This window comes from Tachysurus fulvidraco, chromosome 16 (genome assembly GCF_022655615.1).
Source record: "Tachysurus fulvidraco isolate hzauxx_2018 chromosome 16, HZAU_PFXX_2.0, whole genome shotgun sequence".
Taxonomy (NCBI): domain Eukaryota; kingdom Metazoa; phylum Chordata; class Actinopteri; order Siluriformes; family Bagridae; genus Tachysurus; species Tachysurus fulvidraco.
The window spans coordinates 4640031-4663581 of NC_062533.1; the positions used below are offsets into that span (position 1 = coordinate 4640031).

At 40.6% G+C, this 23551-nt stretch overlaps 3 protein-coding genes across 6 annotated transcripts; 2 read left to right on the forward strand and 1 right to left on the reverse strand.

Moving 5' to 3' along the window:
* The first annotated feature begins 13 nt into the window (after window positions 1–13).
* si:dkeyp-117h8.4 (uncharacterized protein LOC572032 homolog) lies at window positions 14–5530 on the forward strand. The gene is made up of 10 exons (XM_047801480.1): window positions 14–218; window positions 334–400; window positions 1288–1340; window positions 1702–1729; window positions 1826–1896; window positions 2114–2177; window positions 2310–3880; window positions 3964–4021; window positions 5075–5126; window positions 5216–5530. Exons 1-10 carry the CDS (start codon window positions 129–131, stop codon window positions 5253–5255), a joined length of 2094 nt encoding a protein of 697 aa, XP_047657436.1. The 5' UTR covers window positions 14–128; the 3' UTR covers window positions 5256–5530.
* Window positions 5531–5609: 79 nt separating this feature from the next.
* On the reverse strand, window positions 5610–16992 carry ppat (phosphoribosyl pyrophosphate amidotransferase). Its single transcript, XM_027146132.2, has 11 exons — window positions 16507–16992; window positions 10900–10966; window positions 10514–10720; window positions 9387–9499; window positions 9082–9227; window positions 8907–8979; window positions 8674–8825; window positions 7973–8100; window positions 6851–7072; window positions 6622–6742; window positions 5610–6347 (listed from the first exon to the last, which is right to left on the reverse strand). Exons 1-11 carry the CDS (start codon window positions 16632–16634, stop codon window positions 6178–6180), a joined length of 1527 nt encoding a protein of 508 aa, XP_027001933.1. The 5' UTR covers window positions 16635–16992; the 3' UTR covers window positions 5610–6177.
* paics (phosphoribosylaminoimidazole carboxylase, phosphoribosylaminoimidazole succinocarboxamide synthetase) lies at window positions 11889–23480 on the forward strand. 4 transcript variants are annotated; one of them, XM_027146130.2, is made up of 15 exons: window positions 11889–12276; window positions 13027–13452; window positions 13585–13653; window positions 13761–14459; window positions 14555–14632; window positions 15113–15279; window positions 17177–17216; window positions 19179–19376; window positions 20014–20192; window positions 20501–20680; window positions 20810–20923; window positions 21285–21368; window positions 21967–22147; window positions 22304–22462; window positions 23158–23480. In XM_027146130.2, exons 1-15 carry the CDS (start codon window positions 11904–11906, stop codon window positions 23322–23324), a joined length of 3114 nt encoding a protein of 1037 aa, XP_027001931.2. In that variant the 5' UTR covers window positions 11889–11903; the 3' UTR covers window positions 23325–23480. The 4 variants fall into 4 exon arrangements, with proteins under 4 accessions (XP_027001931.2, XP_047657428.1, XP_027001932.2 ...); XM_047801472.1 differs by having other exon boundaries at window positions 14555–14627; window positions 15111–15279; XM_027146131.2 differs by lacking the exons at window positions 11889–12276; window positions 13027–13452; window positions 13585–13653; ... (1 more) ...; window positions 14555–14632; window positions 15113–15279 and adding an exon at window positions 16978–17098.
* Window positions 23481–23551: the final 71 nt, after the last annotated feature.

Consider the following 23551-nt stretch of genomic DNA (forward strand, 5'->3'; position numbering starts at 1 on the left):
ACAGCCCATTTTAAGTCTGGGGAAATTTGAATGTTTTTTTCTTTTTCAGATTAACGAGTGACGTTTTTTGCTCAACTCTGTCGTAGAAGCGGTTTAAAGCTTGTTTACACTTTTATTTACACTTTTAAATGGAGATCGTGAATCAAGATGTATTTTCAGATCAGTTTAAAAAAAATGCTGAAATATTTAGAAACACGATGGAGCGGATTTTCCAAAAAGTGAGTAGCTTTCTCTTGGCTAATGCTAGCCTGGCTAATGCTAGTTTGGCTAAAGCTAGCAAAAGTAAAGAGTTCAGATAGATTGTAAACAATAACAACACATCATCTCTTACAGTACTCGAATTTAGATGATCCGGGACCTGAAGTCTGTTTGAAAACAATGACCGTCACATCTGAGAAGGGTGAGACAATATTATGGCGATGGATATTTTAATAACGGTTTAATAACGGTTTTAATCCCAAACCCTACGGGGGGGTGTTAATGAGTTAAAAGCAAAAGTGTGTGTAGTCCTGACCATCACACCCGTAGGGATGTGGTACCCTAGTGTTTAAGATGCTGGGTTAATGACCGAAAGGTTGTGAGTTCGAATCCCAGGCCTACCAAGCTGCCGGGGTAAAGCAGTGGCAAGTTGGTGGATCTGGGATTCGAACTCCGTTGTACAAATTGAAATAAAATGTAAGTCGCTCTGGATTAGTGCGTCTGCTAAATGCTGGAAATGTAAATATAAATACCCATATGTGAGCTTTTCCTCAAAGATCGGAGCGCAATTGAAATAATGAATGTCACAGTAGCATTACAATTACAAGCTGCACCTGTTTCCGCATGACAATGTATAAAACTGTGAATACAGTGAGCTCCAGACATAAAGACATGATGTGTTAAGGTTTTAGTGGAAGAACTCGAGTGTCCTGCACAGAGCTCTGACTCAACCCCACTGAACACCTTTGAGATGGACTGGAACTCCGACTGAACCCCAGACCTCCTCACTCTTACACCATCAGTGTCTGATCTCACTAATGCTCTTGTAGCTGAATGATCACTGATCCCCACAGACACACTCCAACATCTAGGGGAAAACCTTCTCATAGGAGTGGAGCACATACATAACAGCAAAGGGGGAAGAACTGGGATTGGGATCCTGGGCGTCTACATACTATCGGCAGTTTTGCATACGCTCGTGTCTGTGGAAAGTTCAGGAATAAAACATTCTCTAATGGCTTCAATATATATCAAGAATGGAGGGTTGAGTCAGTGTGTATGCATGTCTCAGGCTGTGTTTTTCTGCAGGTTCTGTGCCTTTGAACAGTATTACAGGAGAAAAGGAGCTACAGCACCTAAAGGTTAGAAGAGATCACATAACATTTAACAACGTTCGACCAGCCGTCTGCTTTTGATGGGCATTTAGATCAGTAAACATACAAAGTCTGTCGGTTAGAAAGGAAAGGTTGTGTGTTATTGTACCGCAATTTACAATGAAAATAGCTTAAAGGTTGAAACTTGGAAGAAGGTAATTTGTTTATGATTCACAATTAAATTAGAATAAATAATTTTTAAAAAAAAATGCTTCTGTGAAAAAAAATGCTTCATCTAAAAATGAATTATGCTTCAGTTTTTACACGTCTGGCTTAATCCAGGACATACTGACTTTCTTTGCTTAAACTTTGCTTAAAAGTTTCCTCACATGTGCTTTGTTTTTTACAGAATCGGCTCAAAAATAAGCCGTTGCAGGGTAGGTTTGATTTTCTGTATACTTATTATTAATTGCTTTGCAATAGCTAATCCATTCCATGCTTTTTTTTTTTTTTTTTTTTCCTTTTTCATCTAGTGTCAGATTTTTCTCAGGAAGAACACACACTCTTGTATCAAAACGTGACTTCATCTCTGTCTTCATGTCAGGTGGGGTGTTAAATAATACACGTCATTTTTTTCTTCTCATTTCAACATATGATGTAATCGGACTTTTTTCGGGTGTGGGCAGGATGGTTTCTATAATTTGAGTTACAGATAATACATTTATCAACAGATTATAAATGATTATTTATTTTTAAATACATGGATTTTTTTTAATTATTATTAGTAGTAAGTAAAACATTTGTCGTTTGTCTTAATTCAGATGGATGAAACCTTGGTTAATATTGACCGTTCCAATCAGACAGAAAACAGCACTAGCAGCCAGTGTAAGAGCTCCAACCTTTATACTTCTACACCAGTAACCAGTTGTGTACAGCTTTGCATATAACAGTTCTTATTAAATAAGTGTAGAATCTGAATCCACCCTAACAACACCACTATGCTTGCCTCGATAACAGTGTGTGGTTCGGAGGCTTCTCATCTGTTCGTGAATTCCGCGAGCAGCTCTCGTAGCTGCTTATGGGATGAGTCGGCTCAGCCTGAGGAAGAGGACCAGGATCTGGAGAGAACCTTAAACAGTAACGGCAGCACTCTATTGGATGTCTATCCCAGCATGCTTGACCAGATCGGCAAGGCGTACCGACGTCAGCACGTGAACAACGTGGCTAGCGCTGTCTTGCGCAGGTATCATCGTAGGCGCTGGCAGTCTTCCCAAGCACAGCAACACAGTCATGGTTTCAGCAAGAATCATAATCTCACGCTGAACAGAACAAGAGAGGGTCTGCACACTGCCCCAAAACCAGCCCGTGATAACATCACAAATCACCAGAAAAGTACATTCAAATATCAGGGATCTTCACCCCACAAAAGCAAGCTAGACTTTTCATCACTGCAGGGTATCAATAGTACGTCCCATGTGTCCACAGCTTGTTTTTATTCGCCAAGAAAAGACGATGCAGAGAAAACTACGGGGGTGGAAAACCGATCGGCCCGTTGGACAGGCCAGTGCTCGAACAGCAAGTCGCCACATCATCGACCCGTTCGTGTGCTGGACCTTTCAACGCCTCCGTCTCCTGGTTCTTCCTCTCCTCGTTGTCGTTCACCAGATCTCAACCAGACTTTTATTATTGAGCCCGTCTCTTTGCCAAGATCTCCCAGGGTTCCAGCCCCATCCGTCTCTGGCGCAGCATGGTCACCATTAAAAATGGCCAGAATGTTATCTCTTGCAAACCAAAAATGCAACTCTGTTAATCCCTCGCCATCGTACCATTACTCAGGCCTGCGCCGTGACCACGTTCGTTCTCCTGCCACCTCCCCTCAGAGAGCTATCAGTGCCTCACTTTCTCAAATAAGGAGTCCTTTAAAGACCAAAATAAGCGACCAGCAAACATCCTTCTCCTATCTCAAACAAGCATCACCCATGATTCATACCTCGGAGGTGTTTCGATCTCCTTACCGAGGTCAGAGATATCCTCCTTCTCCTCATCAGAAGACTCCAACCAACCAGCTGAAGCAGCAGCCATCCTTCTCCAGCCACTTTACCCCATCCTCTTCCGTCTCCCGGATCGATGCCGAGTTCATGAACCTTTATCATCATTTTATCTGTCGTAGAACAAACCCTACATCTTCCTGTCCCCTCTGCAAAAGGCGATCCGGAGTTCAGAATCCTGCTTTCTCCTCCAACAGCATGTCCGCACTCTCTCTAACTCCGGTACGAAGCCGACTTAAGAAGAGACCTCGTGAGCCAGAGGTTGTGGAGTCACTGAGATTTAAGCGTTTCCGCGAGAGCTGTTCACCACGACGCACCTCACAGTTCTGGCCAAAGCAACAGCAGCAGCAGGAGGAGAACAGATATGTGAATTCTGCAATGGTGGATCCCAATGAGGACAAATACACCTGGAACAGGGCTCTTCTCTTGCAGTGTCCCAGCCCAGGATTTCTCACAGCCATAAGACGAAGTGGGTCAGAAAGCAACAGATGGAGACTAGGATCCAGACTAGACTTGCAGACACGCTACTCTCCATCATGGGTGAGACGACGTGGGCAACGCAGTATGTTAAAATGACCTAATTATCACTTTTTGGAATAATCTTTCATTTCTCATGCTTGCAGAGAGAGTCGTTGAGATGTGGTGCTGGTGAAGGTGGGAATTTTGAAATGTCCGAAGGCAGTAAGTACCAGGATGGTGGCTGTTTCTGTTAATCCTTCACTCAAGCTTTGGTGTGTGTGTGTGTGTGCATGTGTGCACCAATTTGATTTAATGAACTAAATGGGTTTTAAAAAGGTACTCCTTTTTAGGGGACCTAATGAATTGAATAAATAAACAATCTTAAATGAATAGTCATGATTGTCATGTTTTGGTAGCAGTTCAATGACAACCTGATCTGTAGATGCCACATAGTGGTGTGTAGACACATCTAATGAAGTCCTTTTGCCTTTTATTTTATTTATTTATTTATTGCATTTGGTCTTAAGTTACGTTCCCACATACAGCAACCGCACAACCAGAGCGCATTCAGTTTCGATGAGAGCCGGCGAATGTTAACTACTAGATGTTTATGTGTCCTGCGACACGAACAAAGAAAAGTTGCACTTTATGTGAAATACAGAACGATTCAGAAGCAGCGACTACCAGCGGGAGTGAAGACAGTAGGGGTCACATGATCTTTGACAGAAATAAACACAATGAATTTTCCTGATTTTCCACCTACCTTAATTTTACCTCAGTTCCTGCCCAATAGTCTGGTTAAAAAAAAAAAAAGTAATTGTAGGTTGAGAGGATTGAAGACTATAACCTGCTTCCCCTGAAGGCATTAGGAGGAAAAGCAGAATATTGCCTCTTTATTTATTTATTTTGCATACATCAGCATCCATGATTGCCCAGTGTTGCTATGATTAATGAGAGAGATCATGACCGGTCCATAAAATGTTTCTGCTGTTCCTGGTCTGATGCGTGGACTTTATTTTGAATTAAGATTTTGCAGGTAAAAAAAAGTTATATGGGGGGAAAAAAACAATGTATGTGATCTCTGGTTTATGTTAATGAAACCTGGTTTCAGCCTAATGCTTGATGTTAAATCGAATATATAAATGGACAAAAACAAGGCAACAGATGAAAAAAGCCAGATCCTAGACTGCACTGTGTACACCGTTACATTAGAACACCAGACATGCTTGCTTATTACTTTAGTTATTTAATTTATTTATTTTTTTCCATTTACAGCCAGGTCACAAGCGAGAGCCTGGGATCGAAGTGATGTCTCGGTCTCACCAAGGTAAAAAGCCTACACACCGAAACGCCTGTATTTACTGACTCGATTCATTTCACCTGACTCAATGACCGACTCGATTCTGTACTTTTCAGGCTGTCGAGGAGGCGACTTCTATATTCACATTTCCAGTGATTCCATTTCCCCGTTTATTTTGGATGGTTTGTTTATCACTGAAACAAACATTTTTTAAATATTGTACATATTTGATTATAGCAGTAATTGTGCTCAGGCCTGTTCAGTTTAAGTAACATTACTTTTGAATCAAATTCCTCTAACATAAAAGTTTTTAATATACATTTTAAATCCATTTCTTTCCTGTTAAGTGTACACAATTCTGAAGAGTCTAGCTGGTTGTTATCTTTATCACGCCGCATGTAAGCTGAATTGAATAAATAACTTTTCTACAATGGGACAATCGAGTTTATTTCAACATGCTGTTGTGTGTTTAATTACGCTGGATTGCAACAGGTTTTGTTACACAGTTGAAATGGACCAAACAAAAGCAGCTTTATTTCACACACACATTTACTTTGACAATTCCTCGTGACATTCCTTGACACACGCTTTGTCCGATGTCCGTAACAATGCTGTGGCTATAAGAAAGGCTTATAAGAAAAGAGAGATACAAATGATGAGTAATATTACACAAAGTAAACAACTAAACAGTCTAGATGTAAAATGTTCTTAGTGTAACTTGGAGGCATCGCTGAAACAAGACCGTTCAGAGGTTGCAGCTGCTCGAACCATGTGATTGGTGAACAGAAGGCGTTGGACAGGAAGTGGGGGGAAAATGAGGGGCAAAATAAAGTGCTTAAATTTGCATACAAGTGAACATATTGAAGTATATAGCACATCACGGTAATTGTCAAAATATACAAAAGGGTGAAAAACTGAAATGTCCTTTAGAGAGCAGAAACCCTTGTTATAATGCAATCATGATTACCTTTCATACCTCCCAGTATAATGGAGCTAATCCGTCTGTAATGGTTACCACTCATCACAGGCTAGGTTTTCACGAGGTGCAACGTCGGCTGTTGAGTTGCTGTGTGTTTCATCACCACTCCAGCTCGACGGGGTATTTACCAGTCAGGCAGGCTGTACAGTGACCCAGTTTTGTGCTAGCTTTGCTGCTGGAGCTGATCTGCTTCTTGTCGCATGTCTCAATCCCACTCTGAACTGCAGACACAAGGCCCTCGACGGACAGGTAACGCACACTGGTGGCTCCTACGCAACACAAGAACAGCCACACGTTGTCTCAAACCGTTCTCTAATGCGAGGTTTGTGTGTTAACAGGATGGTTTCACTCGCAATTCACACACAAAAGCAATGGATGGGTTCAACAACAACAAAAAAATCCACAGTGTTGTCAAGCATTTCACAAGGAAGCAAAACTGTCCTTCGAACCATGCTCGAAGGACATTATTTACTCCTGTAAAATAGTGTCCTTAAAAATATGCCGGAATTTAAGTAAACAATTCCAATATTTATCTCGACTTACCAATATAGTTTGCGATGTCCTTGAATTCTGGTTTGTTAGCAATAAGCTCTTCTTTGGTAGGAATGTTGATGCCCATGTAGCAGGGGAACCGAATCGGAGGAGACGCCACACGGATGTGGACCTACTCATTGGTTTTCAGCAAAAGATTAAGCGAATTAGTGAAGCAGAAGTATGTTTATATTAAATGAATGTGAACTTGAATGAAATGGAAAACTCGTACAAATCCTACCTCTGTTGCTCCGGCCTCCTTGAGCAGTTTAATGATGGGCGAGATGGTGTTGCCTCTCACGATAGAATCGTCGACGAGAACAACTCGTTTGCCAGAAAAGTTGTCCGTCAGCGCCCCAAATTTCTTAGCCACCCCGAGCTGACGCAACCGAGTATTTGGTTGAATAAACGTCCTGCCGACGTAGCGGTTTTTACACAGGACCTCGACATAGGGCAGGCCAGACTGGAGAGACAGGACAGTATCCAATCAAGTTATATCACAGAGTACAGAATGATGCATTGGGAGAAAGCAATGGAGTGGTAGGAAACCAGGCTAAACCCAAGAAGATGCTGTGAAGGTAAAAGGCATCAACATTTAATCCAAGGTAACTTTTATTAGTGTTGTTTGTAAACCATCTCCTCAGAGTGACAGTGGCTCATAGACACAGAGAGAGGACCTAAAAATTCCAAGAATTTGAACTTGCTCAATGTAGCTGCAGGTTTTGGTTTTTTCTGTCTTCCGACTCACATCATACCTTGTGATTATGTGTGTGGTTTGTGTCGTGCCCCCCCCCCTAGTCCATGCGCATGCATTTTTCCCCATTTTTGTGCTTCACTCTTCACAGCAGATGATTTGTGTGAAAACTGCAGCCGAAGCAGTGACTATGCAAGAGCAAGTTTTTTGACACTACTGCATACTGGCATGTGTCCAAAGCAACAAAAGAAAAGCAAGGGATTTGTTTATAAAGTGTTTGTTTCCCGTGAACAGGCTGTTAATCAGCGAGTTTACACTGAAGTGCTTGACCATGGGAAAGAATCAGGGCAAAAGGCACACGCACGGCACACGCGCACAACACGGCACACGCACGGCACATGCACAACACGGCACACGCACAACACAGCACACGCACACCTTTTCTCTTCAGGCTCATTTTTAATTTCAGGAACAAAAACAAGTGAAATCCATTGAGCATGATAGACGTGAAGCCCTTACTCTTTCTTTTTTTTTTCTAAACTTTACCTTAGATTAGGAACGAGTCCAAAATTCAGTAGTGCTGTGGTATAATCGGGAATTATTGCAGGAATAATAACATCATACATTAGTAATACATTAATATTATTTATAATTATACAAATCTTTTACCACTTGTGCGTATCCTAAAGCAGCTGGAGTCGCAGACTCGGGCACTGTACTGACCACGTCTGCATCAGTCGGGGCCTCGATGGCCAGCTGGCGTCCACAGCGTTGCCTGACTGTATAGACCATCTGACCTGCAACACACCACCAGAGACTGAGTGAAGATGATGAGGAGTTTGATGCTTGAGTGTGAAACAAAAGCAATCATTTCTGTTACTCATTTAACACAACAGATATAATAAACACAGCTTACTTACAGTGGACTGCATTAGATTCTCACACTACGACTGTTATTTGTATCACTAGATCCAGTGCTTGTACACCAGAGAGCCTCAGAGACCACGGATGTATTTACAGAGTTCTTACTACATAGAAGAATCTAGAATATTAGTGCATAAGAACTAATAATAATAATAATAATAATAATATACAGAATAATATACGTAAACACAGTCCGTTTTGTATCCGGACAATGTCTTAAAAATTGCTCGTTTTATGGCAGCCTTTTTGTCTTATGTAGAAAAGAGGCAAACTTCTGAAATTCTACTTCCGCAAGTACTTTTTCTTTCATTGTATCGACGTGATGTTAATAGTATACACGTGATGGGGAGCAACAGAAAGGCTACATTATGGAGTAATGTAAAAAAAAAATAATTGTACAGGGAATCAGCATTTGATTTGAATCCTTGTTCGAATGATGCACTTACCTTCAAATATGGAGTCTGGCCTGGCAAAGTAGACATACTCAAATATACAGAAAGCTGGGGGATCTCCCTCGGGACGGGGGATCACGTTCAGGCTCTTGACCCCATGTTTGGAGATCTGCACGATTTCTCCAGGTTGGACTTCACGGTAATACCTGTGGACAGAGACACGGGAAGCGTCCACCTGCTGTACCCAAGTGTTGCCAGTTTCAAAGTGACACGGTTAAAAGTCTCACTTGGCGCCGATGGACTGGAAGCTGCAGGACTCTGAGGAGACAACCCAGCCTTCTGTGTCTCCTTCTCCACCTCCTGAGGAAGACGGAAAGTCATGTTTTCATCATGATCCATTCTTAAAATCAATAATATTCTCTCATTTTTATCCTTCCGCTCATTTTAACATCTTTTTTGTACCAGAGCTGTGTAGTTTGGAGATGGGCACCAGCCGTCCGATAGACAGAGGTCTGTTGCCGTACGGGTCTCGCACAGCGTAGATCACGTCTTTGTGCATTATCAGTAAGGAGTACGCAGTTGGTGCCTCAGTCATCAAGTTCTTAATGCTGAAATCAAACAAAAAAAAACAATTATATTGGAATATTCTACACTTTACTAAATTAACCAAGATGTTGAGTTGGAATGAATATAATGGGTACGGTTTCACGTGCAATTAAACAACGACCATTAAAAAAAACTGGTGATGTTGAAGAGAGGGAACTGACCGTGCTACCCAATCAGGAGTGTCAACCTCCTCCATTGGTGGAGTCAGACAGAGCAGCTGAGTAATGAGCTCGCTGTCAGAACTAGTGGAAAGACCTACACCATGTCTCATCACCTATAAAACACATGAATGTGATTTTTTTTTTTTGTAAATGGTAGATTTTAAAAGATTATTTTGCAAAATAAAGTATTAGTAGTTATAATAATAATAATAATAATAATAATAATAATAATAATAATTATAAAAATAATAATTTTATTCCTTTTTATAATTTCCATTTTCAAATCATGATAAACATTTTAATAATTTAATCAAAGAAAATAGGCTTTTATTTTCTGCTTGCAGGCAGGGCAATTATAAAAAAAAAGGTTTTTAGATAATTCGACAGTGATGTTCAGTAAAAAAGGATATATATAGCAGTACATTTTCCATCTAATCCTCTCTATCCTTTTTATCCGTTCCGTCTAAAGTCAATTTTCTAGACTCCACCTGGCTGACATTGATTTTCTTTTAAATAGCTGATGCTGTTCAAATTGCTTGAATGTGTCGTTCTCTAACCACGTAAAATACTTAATATGTATAGTTATCTAACGTTAAATATATATGCGTCTAATGTTATATATTAGATAAGAAACAATAGTCTCTAATAAATAATCTCTGTTGACACAAAGCCGAGGGCACTCGCGTGACTAGACAAGTGCATGAAAAAATGGTGGAGAGAAAGGGGCAGGTCTCCAGGAGATTTCAGTTAATATGTTAATATGGGTGTAAACCACCTGCATGAATTATTATCCTATTTCATTGGAGAGATGCAAACTGCTCTTTTACTTACTACTGAGTGACACTACAATTTTTTTAATTGAAACTTTTTAACCTTAAAATCTGAAAGTTGTAATCGTCACTGGAGATTATGGCAAAGTACATAAAGAAATGATTTGGTATATTTACATGTACATCATTTGGCCGATGCTCGTATCCAGTGTATATCACACGAGCCAAATCTGGTCAGTGTTAAAATTTAAAAAAAACACATGCAAGTGGTACTTTTGAATTGTAAACATTTAAACACCGCCATGGATTCAGACTCATGAACTTCATAGTATCTTAAAAACATAAATAACCGCCTGCCTTTCTGCGCAGTGCAGCAGCGTTGACGAGTTCTCCGTTGTGTGCCACTGCAATCTTGCCATGCAGAGTGTCTACCACAAACGGCTGGCAGTTTTGCAGCTCTGACATTCCCGTGGTGGAATAACGTGTGTGTCCGATCCCCAAGTTACCATATCGCAGCTTCAGCAAATCTTCAGGTTTAAAAGCCGAGCTGACTAACCCCATGCCCTAAGGAGAAACAGAACGAACAACAACGGTGAGAGAGAGAAAAAAAAAAAAAAGATGGATGATCTAAGCTTTCTTTAGATAGGAGTTTGTGAAAAGCTCAAAATACTTTCTCTATTTAAGCATAAGGTTTACTACTTAAAATCAATGAGAACAACAAACATCTTTGAAACAGATATTACCTTGAGGGTGGTGTATGTGGGTGGACTGGAGCCATTACTTGTAACAATGCCTGCACTTTCTTGGCCCCTAATTCAACATAACAAAAGCAGTGTTAATAAATGTCAATAAATGTGCTAATTGCTCTTAAACCATGAGCTTATACAATGTTTTTAATCTTCGGGGTTATGTTGTACAAAGTCATGCATTTCTCTCTTTTTAAAAAAAAAAAAACTACAGTGTCATTTCCCCTCCTTTACTAGCATGTTATTTTAAGTGATTTAATTGGATTGAGTATTTGTTGTTATATCAGAAATTCGACCGTGTTTTTTATGTGGAAAAAAAAGATTAATAGTGTGCATACTGGTTCAGGCAGCGTTGCAATAACATGCCTTGGCATAGCTGACAAATGAAAAAGGAACAGGGTGGAAATGTCTCCCCTCCCCTCCATGCTCTGTTTCTTCCCCTCTTCTTTTCCTCCCTTAAAACCGAGCAGAATCAAACAAGCGTGCTTTTCCAGCCTGTTTTATGACTCAGCAGCTGCCTCGCTTTAAGCCCAAAGGCAGATCAAACTGGTTAGTGAGTGAAGTGGGTTTCAAAAGAAAGAGGGCGGGTGCAGGGGGAAGAAGAGAGAGAGAGAGAGAAATGGTAGAAAAAGAAAGGGGGAAATATTTGCAGGACATTATGAAACAACCTGCCAACTGCATAGAAACAGCAGACATGGCTTTAAAACCTGACAAATCTCTCCCACGCACCCGAAAGCTCTCAGTCGTTATCGCTTTCTCTATAAGTAAGGGTTCGTTCTGCAGCTGCAGCTTTGTTTGCCAAGCCACTTCTCACATTTCCGCGCCCCCTCCCCCCTTCAGCTTAAGCCAGTCACAAAGCCGCTCTCGGTCACATGACCAGTCCTAACTGGCTCAACTGTCTGGTTGCCTAGGACACTGAGCTTAAGGCAAAGGGGGAGGGAGAGAAAAAACGAGAAGCAGAAATTCAACAGAAGCCATTTCCAAGCTTCTAGCTCAAAAGCATGGAACTTAGTACAGAGCACAAAGCAGGCAGAGAGGAGGAGGAGAGCCAAAGAGAAGCAAATAGTCGGTGGGGAGGGGAAGAGGTTAGAGCTTTGCTAGTGGTGTGGAGGGAAAGAGAGGCCTGGGATGAGACTGAGAGCAAGGCCAAGTATGAGGCCATCTCGAGCCGCCTAAAAGAGATGGGCGTGCACAGGGACAGGCTGAGCTGCCAGGCACAGAGCAGAGCCATGGCACTACCTGAATGGAGACCTCCAGCCATTCGTACGTCGCTGGACAACACCATAACCCAAAGGTCTTACGAGATGGACGAGGAACAGATCAGTCCTGCCAGCAGGAGACAGGGCAACTCTTCTCTGAGCAACTTTCAGGAGGGTAAATATATTGCCACAAACTAAACTGAATTTTTTTTTTCTATAATGAGGAACTTTTCTTTTTAGAGAGTTGACCTATTATTCCCTAAGCGGTCAAGTACCTCAGAAAAAATAGTAGTAGTACTAATTCATTCTACAAACCAAAACAAATGCTTACATACACTGAAAATGTATTATTTTAAACACAAGAACAGGTTTTTTTGATGATTTTTTTTAAATAACGAGGAACTTTTCTCTTTAGAACATTTTGCCTTATTTCCCAGAAATTTAGACTTTCAGTACCTCAGAAAAAAAATGTGGTAATAATAATTGATACCTTAAAATTACCACAATTTGTTTTCTGAGGTACTGAAAGTCTTAGCTCATTTTTACTATTTCTTCTGGATGAAGGATCTTCTACACATTTATTTTTTTCCCCTAAGCTAACATCATATTAAACTTATAAAATGTACAGTACAAGAGAAATGAGATGACAAAAGAAGCTACAAATAGCAAGTGCTATAGTCTTGCTGTCACATTTATTCTTTAGTCTCACTTTACCACTCAGCATGATATTACAAACAGTCTATATTTTCCATCAAGGTGAGTGCTTTCGCGTTCATTCACACTATTAACATTATGCGGTCAGATGTGTTCCAGAGTGATCCGATCACAATGAGACACACTGGAGCCCGTTCACACCTGTAATTAGTCAACTAATCCAATCCTAGTTTAGATGTCCTCTAATATTCCACTGTTCTCTCTTATTCAGGGAGTGCAGATCAGCATTTTGTTCCTCTCTCAGGTATGGAGGGAGGGAGACACTGGTCTGATAAAGAGATTCGGGCTCTCCTTAACATCTGGGCTGACAGGGAAATGCAGGTTCGGCTGCAGAGCACCCACCGAAACAAGGCCATCTTCCAGGAGATGGCACGCCGCCTGGAACTCCAGCATGGGGTCGTGCGGGACTGGAGACAGTGTCGCACCAAATACAAGAACCTCAAATATGACTACAAGGTCAGCAAGAATCAAGGTCGAACAATGCGCTTCTTTGCAGAGGTGGATGCAATCCTGCAGGGCAAGGACATTGAGGATTTCCTAGAAGAGGAAGAGGATTCTCCCAGGAAAGATCCAGAGGGAGACCAAGCAGATGAAAGAAGAGATCCAGGAGAAGCTAACTATATTAAGATTGATGATGGTAAGAAAATAAACAGGAGCTAAAAAAGTGCTAGGTATTTTGATGTTCTCTAAATCAAGTCTGATTCAAATTGTTTTTCCATTCTTAGTTCCGATTCTCATTTTGCTTTTGCAACTTCTTATTTTATTACAGATGAGAGTCTGGCAGATATGCAAACAATAATAAATACCGGTTCTCATCACCTCATGACAAAAGATACAGGTGCGTAAACAGCCCAAAATACATATGATTGGTTCAGTAGGCGAGCTAATGTTGTTTACAGTTATACGCATTAACCGGACTTGCTGATCTGCTATTTTCTGATCCAGGTTCAAGTGTATCACCAGGTGCTAGAAGGACTTCAGACGAGGAGAACGTGATCACCGTCCATGATTCGGGCCGAAATTGGTCTGAGGAAGAAGTGGCAGCGCTGCTTAATATCTGGGCTGAGGAGGGAATTCAGCAGCAGCTGCAAGGCTCGACTCGAAACAAGGACGTGTTTGTGCAGATATCTCGCCGTCTCCTTCAGCAGGGTGTAGAGAGGGACTGGAAACAGTGTCGTACCAAATACAAGAACCTGAAATATCTGTACAGATCCTTGCAGAGGGGCAAGGCTGATATCGGAGACACCCGGCGCATCATGAAGTTTTATACACAGCTAGACAACATTCTGTCCCGGCCAGTCAGAGGCCTATACAGAAACCAGGAGATGTTCAGTCCTCCCACGTTAGACGAGCACTCCATCTGCGAGGTGCCTGCACATGAGGACAGTGACATCATTGCCATCGGTTATGATCAGCGGGCCATGGATGATACCATGTTTAGAAGGTCTCCAGGCTTTGGCGCCGCTAGAACAGACAGCATTTTGAGGCCAGAGGAACTCCCTGAGACAGACTACGAAACAGAGGATCAGTTAAATGACATGCTGGTGAGGTCTAAAGATACAAGATACGAGGAACAGCCTTTGTCCAGACATTCTATTACAGCAGGTACATATGAAAGACGCCAGGAATATAACGGAAACTCAGGTAATTACACTGAAGTAGAGGGACATGTACCATTACATTAAAAAAAATCCTGTTAAGTAACTGGAAGTAAAGGGTGTGCGTGTGTGTATGCACAGGTGATGGAGAGACAACATTCACAGAAAGAGAGCATGCTGTGTCACGAAGAGGAAAAAAGCGGAAGGCCACAGAGGAAGGTCCTTCAGTCTTCATACTTTATAATGAAGACATAATTATAAAATAAAATGAATAAAATTAAATTAAAAGAATCTTTACTGTGACTGTAGTCATGTGACTAGAAAACATGAATGTGATATGACCAAGACAAAATAAAAAATAAATCAAAAGTCACAATATCTTTCAAAGCTTAAAAAAGTCACATGGTTTGTGCAGCTAAGAGAAAAAAAGTCTTAGCAAAAAAAAAAGGTTCAGTCTGCGATTCAAAATGTTCTTGATTTTGTCCCTCTATAAAGAGCGTAATATTTCCTAACACTGATGTAGAATATGATATGACTAATAAAAAAATAAATAAATAAAATAAAAAGAACTCAGCAATTAATTTACAGCAAATAAATGAATATAACTGAAAGCTAACACTAAAGATTGTGATCTTACATCCATGTATTAACTTAAGGTTATATAAATTTATTTACACTCTCCAATTCTTGTGTTTACAGATTACAGCATTTTGAACAAAAGGTTTCAGGAAAGTGTTGATGACGGAGACAGCAGCACAGACTGGTCTGAGCACATCGACTATCAGTGCAAAGAGGAGCAGGATCAGTACATTCCGATTATGGAGATCAGCTCTGTGCGCTCTATGGCCGACAACACCGATAACCTGGTGAGCTGATCAGTACAACACACATCAGTACACTGACAATCAGTAATCCGTCGGTTCCTGTGAGGGAAAAACTCTCATCTTTGCCTTTTATTATAGAAACGATTATTATTAGTAATATGGCTCATTATGGAGACAGATACTGTGTGTTACAATATCTACCTTGTTCCTCTGGTAAACAAACTAGTTTCAAATTGCACATTTATTCTGATCCTTATTAAGTACTATAACTGTAATAGGAAACAAGTTAGTTAGAGTTTATAAGTGTTTTTAAGGAAGATTAAGTATACCGGTTGTGTAGCAGTCTTCTATATTTTCTAGATTAATACACACTTTTGAACGTAGGGTGAAAGCTTTAGATTTAAGATGCAACTCATAACAACAGTCATGATGACAACAGAAAGTTTTAACAAAACTCACCACCAGTGTGTTTAACGTTGCTGTGAATGAAATCCATTTTAACCCTTTTAACATTCACCGGGAAACCTGATGGGCTCACAAGTGAATGTCAGCTCTAGGCTTATGTTCCTGTTTTGCATTATAGCGAGTGTGTAGGGTGGGGTTTCTTCTTTTAGATTTTTCTATAATATAAATTAGCTTTTTTAGTCAGTTATGTTAGACATCATTGTAATGATCTTATTAATTTTTGAAACATTACCGTAGTCATATATTTATAAATCTGGATTTTTTAAAAAAAAAAAAAGTATATAGTGGCAAGAATCTTACTTTCAGAACATGCGTAATGTTCATTTAAGGTTGTCTGTCAATGTAGTTCAGGAAACCAAGCTGAGATCAGGGCAATAACTGATAACACGGGTTATAGTGTCATGTGCTGAATATTAGTCCTTGTCCATTCATTAAAAAAAAGTCCTTAAATACTAATTAATTAATTAATTGATTAATTCTATATTTATTCTATAAAAGGACAGTGGTGCCAGTTTGAGAAGTCAGGGCTGAATCTTATGAGAACACGTGCATTGGAGGCTTACACATCAGATTCCTTACACTTTGGAAGCGTTTCAAAAGTATTGGCACCCCAGATTAGCAGATGCCTCCTATTGGTCAGCTGTTTCTGACAAACTCAAGTGGTGTTTGCAAAAAAAAAAAAAAAGTTTCACATAAAAAAAAGTCTTTTTTTTTTCCAGGTGTGCTTTAGTTTTAATTCAGTCTGCCTGTAAAGACTAAGAACACCTAAGTGTTCATGCATTATTAGTGTATGAGGGTTCTTACCTGTGCTGCAGAGCTACAAGCCCCAGGGTTATAATCTGGGCAACTTCAAGCTGTGTTGGCCATTCTCCTGCAGCAACACAGCCGAAAACTCCACATTCTTCTCCGATACCGGATTCTTCAAACTCCATTTCTAATACAACTTTAAATTCCCCCAAAACCTACAAAACTTCACTCCCCGAAAATCTCCCAATCCAACCACGTGCTGCTTCACTGGCGCTTTAGCCGGAATGTACCATCTACAGAAATAGGTGGGAGTTCAAATCCCTGCAGAATCGGCTACAAGACACACGTGAGCTCGCAAACAACTTGTCAGTTTTCAGTTTAGTAAAAAAAAAAAAAAAAATAGATAAAAGATAAAAATCTGTCGGTTAAACAAACTTCTCCTCATTAGAAATCGCAGAGAATTTGCTGAGATATGAACTCAGTATTTGTTTAGGTTGTTGAAACCGTCCCACGTGGTGAAGATGGCGTCACTGACTCTTTTTTTATAAAGTGTCGTAACTTTGTATTGTCAGTCGAGTCTTGTGGCTTCTTTCTCTCCTCAAACCTCACGTGGTTCCTCCATTAAGAGCTTCAGTTTACTGACCTGCAGGTAGCTTAATTTCTCTATTGTCTAGATTTTGGGGTTTTGTGATTAATTATAATCTTCTGATTATTAACGTTTTTGCAGGACAAGAAAATTGTAACCGAAATGGCGTCGACAGGAGGAGGTATGTAGTTGTGTAAAGCTTGCACTGCATTGTGTGTGTGTGGGGGGGTAGGTGGGTGCGCGCGCGCGCCATGCTTTACCCAGATTGCTGCATTGAAAACACCTTGAAAGTTTGTTTTCTTGTTCATTTAGCTGTCATTCTGCGCCGTAACTAACTAGCAGTAACCTGTCGATTGGCTTCCGATATTGTTGTCAACACAGTAATGTTAAAATCACGTGTAACAAAGTAAAGGTTTGATCCATTCATATTTCAGGGAGGAAGCTCATACTTTGTGCATTATTATTATTATTATTATTATTATTATTATTATTATTAGGATCAGAGTTTTAGGTCTTGATCAGGTCATCTACTTGATCATTGTCTACCTTACCACGTTTTGGGGCTTCATTTACTCTTAAACACAAAAACTCAGCACGTGTCCCAGCATGTAATCCATCCAAATCCACAGCTCTAAATCATGTTTTTCCGGTATGTAATTTACAACATTTTAGGAATGGCATACCATCATAATAAGATGCACAACAGTCTTGAGATATGTGTGTGTGTGTGTGTGTGTGTGTGTGTGTGTGTGTATATATATATATATATATATATATACACACACACACACACACACACACACACACACACACACACACACACACACATACATACACGTAACGTGTATATACTTCAGGAAATGCTTCAGAGAATGTCATATATTTATTATAATAAAATAGGAATCAGAATCAGATTTATTGGACAAGTGTGTTATCACACACAAGGAATTTGGTTCCAGCAGTTTGTGACTCTCAAAGGTACACACACACACACACACACACACACAAATTTTATTTATATATATATATATATATATATATAGGCCACTTACAGTGATAAATTCCGGGTTTTTCCTGGGTCAAAATTGGTCTTCGGTGGTGGCTGACCGACATATTTTACATGTAAACATCATTGATACCAAAGTATATTTGAAATGTCATAATTATAAATTCCAAATTATATATAGACTATGCAATTATCAGACACAGATATTACCGGTCACTCTCACGGTCATCCTTTCTTGCGCTCTTTGCAAAAAAACCTGTGATTTTTCCATGACTGGGTTTCATAGTTTTGAAAGAGAAAATCCTTTTTTGATAGACCTGATAATTATTTTAGTATAGTCATATCAATTAAAAAGCAGCATTAAAAACGTAGCGTTAGAAGGTGTAATAGCGTTTTAATAATTTTTTACCATATAAAATTAGCTAGCAACAGCTTGCTTTGTGCTTTGATTTAGTTTCATCTCACTCATCTCACAAACTAAATGATTTTATAGGTAATTTACTACACATTGTCATCGGCCTATACATACTGTGGATTATTAAGGCTAAATTTTACTACACACTCTTGCTAAATGGGGTAAGCACACTTACTTTGTCATTTATGTGTATGTTCTTCTAAGAAGTAAAGATTTGTTACACACCGATTCAGACACTGACGGCAGACGGATTGCTTTAACCATTCATTATAATGAGTCGGCTCAAAGGAGTCATTAGGTCAAGAATCGGACTTTAGTGTTGTGTGGGAATCCTGGCTGTTCAAGACATCGCGAAAGATTTGTCAACACACACAAAACGCTTCATAACTTGGTAGATTTTTTTTTTTTTTTGAGTTTATTTAAAGTTGTTAGCTGCATGTGCTGAATGCTTGTCACAAGTTGTAAGAGAAGATAAGGCAACTTTTTTTTTTACTGCAATTCACACCCAGCGTTAATTCGGCAAAAGTATACTCCCAAAACCCAATTACACATCAAATAAGGCCTTGGTGGGTCAAAAAATTGTTTTGGCAGCCGCCAAAAAAATTTCAATGTAGGAAAAACCCTGAAATTGGGAGACTAGGTGGAATCATGTTCCTCCTCTGCGACTAGTCAACCTTTTAATGAGTTTCATTTGTTTTGCTGTTCTTTCTCCTGCTTTGTAGATCTGAAGCTTGGCAAAAAGCTCAGCGAGGGCAAGACCAAGCAGATCTTTGAGCTGCTAGACATCCCAGGCCAGGTTCTGGTCCAGTCCAAAGACCAGATCACGGCGGGCAACGCAGTGAGGAAAGACCAAATGGAGGGCAAGGCAGCAATCTCCAACAAGACCACCAGCTGTGTCTTCAAGCTCCTACATGAAGCTGGTGAGCTCGGTCACAGGTTCAAGTTGTCCTTTCTATGGGTTGTTTTCACTGAGGTCACGATCACCTACGTAATTACCCACAATGCAACATGTTTTTGTAACTGTGTGGCCTTTTGCTAAATAGCCAATAGACTGGTTTTGGCTTCTCATGTATCAACATTTTATTAATTTGACCGTATCTATGGCAATGTGAGGCTGAATGTCTTAAACCGGTGCATAATGCTTCATTTTACAGTAATGAGCCATCAGTGTTTTATCACAGTCACATTGAATGAGAAAAGAAACCTTGGCCTAATTCAGAAGTCTGTTTCAAATCATTTGTACTTATATGGAGGAACTGCAGCTTGTCTCTAGCTCAAACACGCTTGTGTTTGTTAAATCAGTACCTTGTGACTTGTATTTTGTTGAATTAAATGAAATGTGATTCACACTCCCACATATCCGATCATGCTCAGTTAGTCTGTTTATTGTCAGTATTGTCCTTCTATCAGATACTAAAGTCCTAATCTGTCATGGCTGACCCACCAAGTCACTTTTTGCTAGCGTGAGTGTGGTCAGTTTGATACCAACACGCTTTGTGTTTTTGTGTAAAAACTTGTACACCGTTTCTCACTGACCTCCATCTTCTGTTCTGTCAGGAGTTAAGACTGCATTTGTAAAGCAGCATTCGGAGACGGCGTTCATAGCCAGCCACTGTGAGATGATCCCCATCGAGTGGGTGTGTAGACGAATCGCCACGGGCTCCTTCCTAAAAAGGAATCCGGGCGTCAAAGAAGGCTATCGCTTCTCACCACTGAAAATGGAGATGTTTTTCAAGGTGGGTCTCTACTAGAAGTTTGACAAAGAATTCCTGACACCTTGTACCTCTGATCAATATGTTGCCACATGCTTGTACAAGAACACTGTAAACACAAGTAAATGATTGGATTGCATCATGCAGTTATCAGTGGAGTGTGAAGTCAGTTTGCAGAAATAATATGGCTTGGAAATGTAGTAAAAACAAAGCAGTTTGGCTCTCAGATAAGAAACAGTATTTCTGGAAATGATCTATTATCAGATGATGATTAACCATTACTCCATATTTGATTCATGAATTAAATGTTTGATGGAACCGATTCCTTGCAGGATGATGCCAATAATGACCCGCAGTGGTCTGAGGAGCAGCTCCTAGCGGCCGCCTTCGATCTGGCAGGCCTGAAGATCGGCCGCTGTGAGGTGGACATCATGAGTAAGAGCACAGTGGCTATCTTTGAGATCCTGGAGAAGGCCTGGGCCACCCAGAACTGTACGCTGGTAGATATGAAGGTACATTTAAGATAGTGTACGATAGTGAACAAAACTGTTCTTTTTATATTCACCTACCTTTCCATCATCATTTGATTATTATCCGTCCAAGTGTTAAATCCCAGCATGGACTCGTTCTGTTTCGTTTAGATCGAGTTTGGTGTAGACGTGTCGACCAAGGAAGTGGTGCTGGCTGATGTGATCGACAACGACTCATGGAGACTCTGGCCGGCTGGAGATCGCAGCCAACAGAAAGATAAGCAGGCGAGTTTCACATTCACAGTGCGGGACTGTCATTGCTTAAAGTCTGAAGTCTGACACTTTGTGTGTGTGTGTGCGTGTGTGTGTGTGGTGTTGAACACAATGCTTTAACTTCCCAGGCCAGCTCCCTTTCATCCATCCAGTTATAAAGACTAGTCAAGAAAAAAGCATGTAATCACACCGTTGCCAGTATTTTAACAGCTGATGGTTTTCATGTGTAGTTTGTGCTTCACAAGTACATTTGCTTTATCCTCTAATACAGAAGCAATTAGAAAAGATATTTTCTTGTCCATCAAATTGATATACTAGTGTCTATGGTTGTGCTGGTGTCCTTGTGAACCTTGTGGTTTGTTTCCTTGTGCAGGTTTATCGTGACTTAAAAGAGGTCACACCTGAGGCCATGCAGATGGTCAAGAGAAACTTTGAATGGGTGGCTGAAAGAGTACAGGTACACGCACACACACGCACTTCCCTCACATGCCATAGTAATTCTTATTTAATGACCTGTCATGCCAGGTGAACCTGGTGTATTTAGGACGTTAAACATTCACTTGCTGACTGAAATTGCACAATTTGTCCTCGTTGTTCATGTGAACTCTTCATATCTCTGTGTACCCGCTCTTCTTAACCTTCAATAAAATCCATAGGTTTCACAAGACTTCAGTCTCTGTGACCCTGAACCTTTTTAGGGTTGATGTATCTTGTTTTTTTTGTAATCGTTCCTTTAAAGAATGCCAAATTTTACTGCATTTTCAAATCAAAATTCATTAGCTTTTGGTCCTAGACGTGTGTATAAATATTAGTATGTGGTCAGTACTTTGGCGCCACCACGTGGTGTAATAACAGTAGTGCACAAAGAGCATTTTCATATCTGGCTTAAATATCCCAATGTGCACTGAGGACCGATACTGGGTCTTGTTGCTTACTGCTACCGTGAGCAATGGTGAGACCAGTCAAGCCGTGCTGGAAGATCTGTGAATGTTAGTGTTGTATTAATCCTTTGCCAGGATTCTGCTTGTGACTTGCATGTTTGCATATGCCTTTAGCTGCTCCTGGAGTCACAGGCGAGCGGGAGAGTTGTTGTACTGATGGGCTCTACATCTGACATGGCTCACTCTGAGAGGATTCAGAAAGCTTGCGGCTCCTACGGGATCCTCTGCCATGTCCGTGTCACGTCTGCGCATAAAGGCCCTGATGAGACCCTTCGCATCAAATCAGAATATGAAGGTAACAAAGACGGGGGAAAAAAAGCTCGGAACAGTTTACGTAAAGCTTGTAGTTACCAGTTTGAGGTTTGAATAGAACGTGAATAATAAGAGTGGTAGCATTAAAACCATAGTTTCTTTCCCTATCTTATGTATTACTGTGCTTTTATTTCCTCAGGTGATGGCGTCCCAACCATTTTTGTAGCCGTAGCAGGGCGGAGTAATGGTTTAGGTCCGGTGATGTCAGGAAACACAGTTTATCCTGTGATTAACTGTCCTCCTGTTACATCAGACTGGGGAGCTCAGGATATCTGGTCATCTTTACGCATGCCCAGTGGTAAGTATTATTCTGCTAATATGCACAAGCAATGTTGCACATTTAGCTTGACAATAAACCTTTTGAAAATAGCTCAGATTTTTTGATACAGAAAACACAATTCTCAATTTTATGGTGCTGCACATTATTCTGCAATAAAGTCAGGAAGTATCACTAAGTAATGCACAATTATCCTAAAAGCCTGTTTTGGTTTTAACTTTTCCCCAGAAGCAGAGAGAAGCATAAGGGCTTTACACAAGGGCCCAGCAGTGGCAGCTTGCCTGTGCTGTGGGATGTGGTAGCCTAATGGTTAAGGTGTTGGGCTGCCTATTAGAAGCTTGTGAGTTCGTCTCCCAGGCAGTCCAACACACCTTAACCCCTAGGCTACCACATCCCACAGAACAGGCAAGCTGCCACTGCTGAGCCCCTGATCGAGGTCTTAAACATTCAAGTACTGTTTTTAAAAAAGAGAGAGAGAATTTAGGCCACTCTGGATAAGGATGTGTAATCAACTAGTCAATTTCCAGCAGTTATTGAATTGTGGCTGAACTTTGCATCCTTATAAGGATGTGTGTATGTATTGTGAGTTTCTGGCTCTTCCAGCTCTGATGCCATTTTAGTTGTTCCACTGCATACATGAGCTTTAAAGTGCCTCTCCCAATTGCCAAAATACGTCTCCACCCATTCATTAATGTTCTCTTTCTTCTCTTCTTCAGGTCTGGGCTGCTCAACAGTTCTCTCTCCAGATGCAGCTGCCCAGCATGCCGCTCAGATCCTGGGCCTGACTGATCACCTGGTGTGGGCTAAACTGCGTGCCTCTATGCTCAACACCTGGATCTCTCTGAAGCAGGCTGACAAGAAGCTTCAGCAGTGCAGCATCTGAACACACAGCACTTCCGTTTTATTTTAAGCCATTCCTGCTGTTTAACCATTCCATAACACACTACCGCTAAGGCATTTCACATTATTGAGGCTTGTCATCTAGAGTCTGAAAATAATCTCTGTTGTAGATGGAACTAATAAATGCATTTACAGAAAACATTTGTGTACTAATTCTTCATGCAGCTTAGACATTACTGTACTCAAATGGGAGTCTTCCCATTTTAATTC

Bases quoted from the DNA above. Each gene is read 5' to 3' on its own strand.
- si:dkeyp-117h8.4 (XM_047801480.1), top strand. From the start codon at position 129: ATGGAGATCGTGAATCAAGATGTATTTTCAGATCAGTTTAAAAAAAAT. The intron at 401-1,287 runs GTGAGACAATAT...GTTTTTCTGCAG, and splicing joins GACCGTCACATCTGAGAAGG to GTTCTGTGCCTTTGAACAGT. The intron at 1,730-1,825 runs GTAGGTTTGATT...TTTTTCATCTAG, and splicing joins CAAAAATAAGCCGTTGCAGG to TGTCAGATTTTTCTCAGGAA.
- paics (XM_027146130.2), top strand. From the start codon at position 11,904: ATGGAACTTAGTACAGAGCACAAAGCAGGCAGAGAGGAGGAGGAGAGC. The intron at 17,217-19,178 runs GTATGTAGTTGT...CCTGCTTTGTAG, and splicing joins AATGGCGTCGACAGGAGGAG to ATCTGAAGCTTGGCAAAAAG. The intron at 20,924-21,284 runs GCGAGTTTCACA...TTCCTTGTGCAG, and splicing joins GCCAACAGAAAGATAAGCAG to GTTTATCGTGACTTAAAAGA.
- ppat (XM_027146132.2), bottom strand. From the start codon at position 16,634: ATGGAGTTTGAAGAATCCGGTATCGGAGAAGAATGTGGAGTTTTCGGC. The intron at 6,743-6,850 runs GTAGGATTTGTA...ACCAATGAGTAG, and splicing joins AGGAGGCCGGAGCAACAGAG to GTCCACATCCGTGTGGCGTC. The intron at 6,348-6,621 runs GTAAGTCGAGAT...TGTGTTGCGTAG, and splicing joins GGACATCGCAAACTATATTG to GAGCCACCAGTGTGCGTTAC.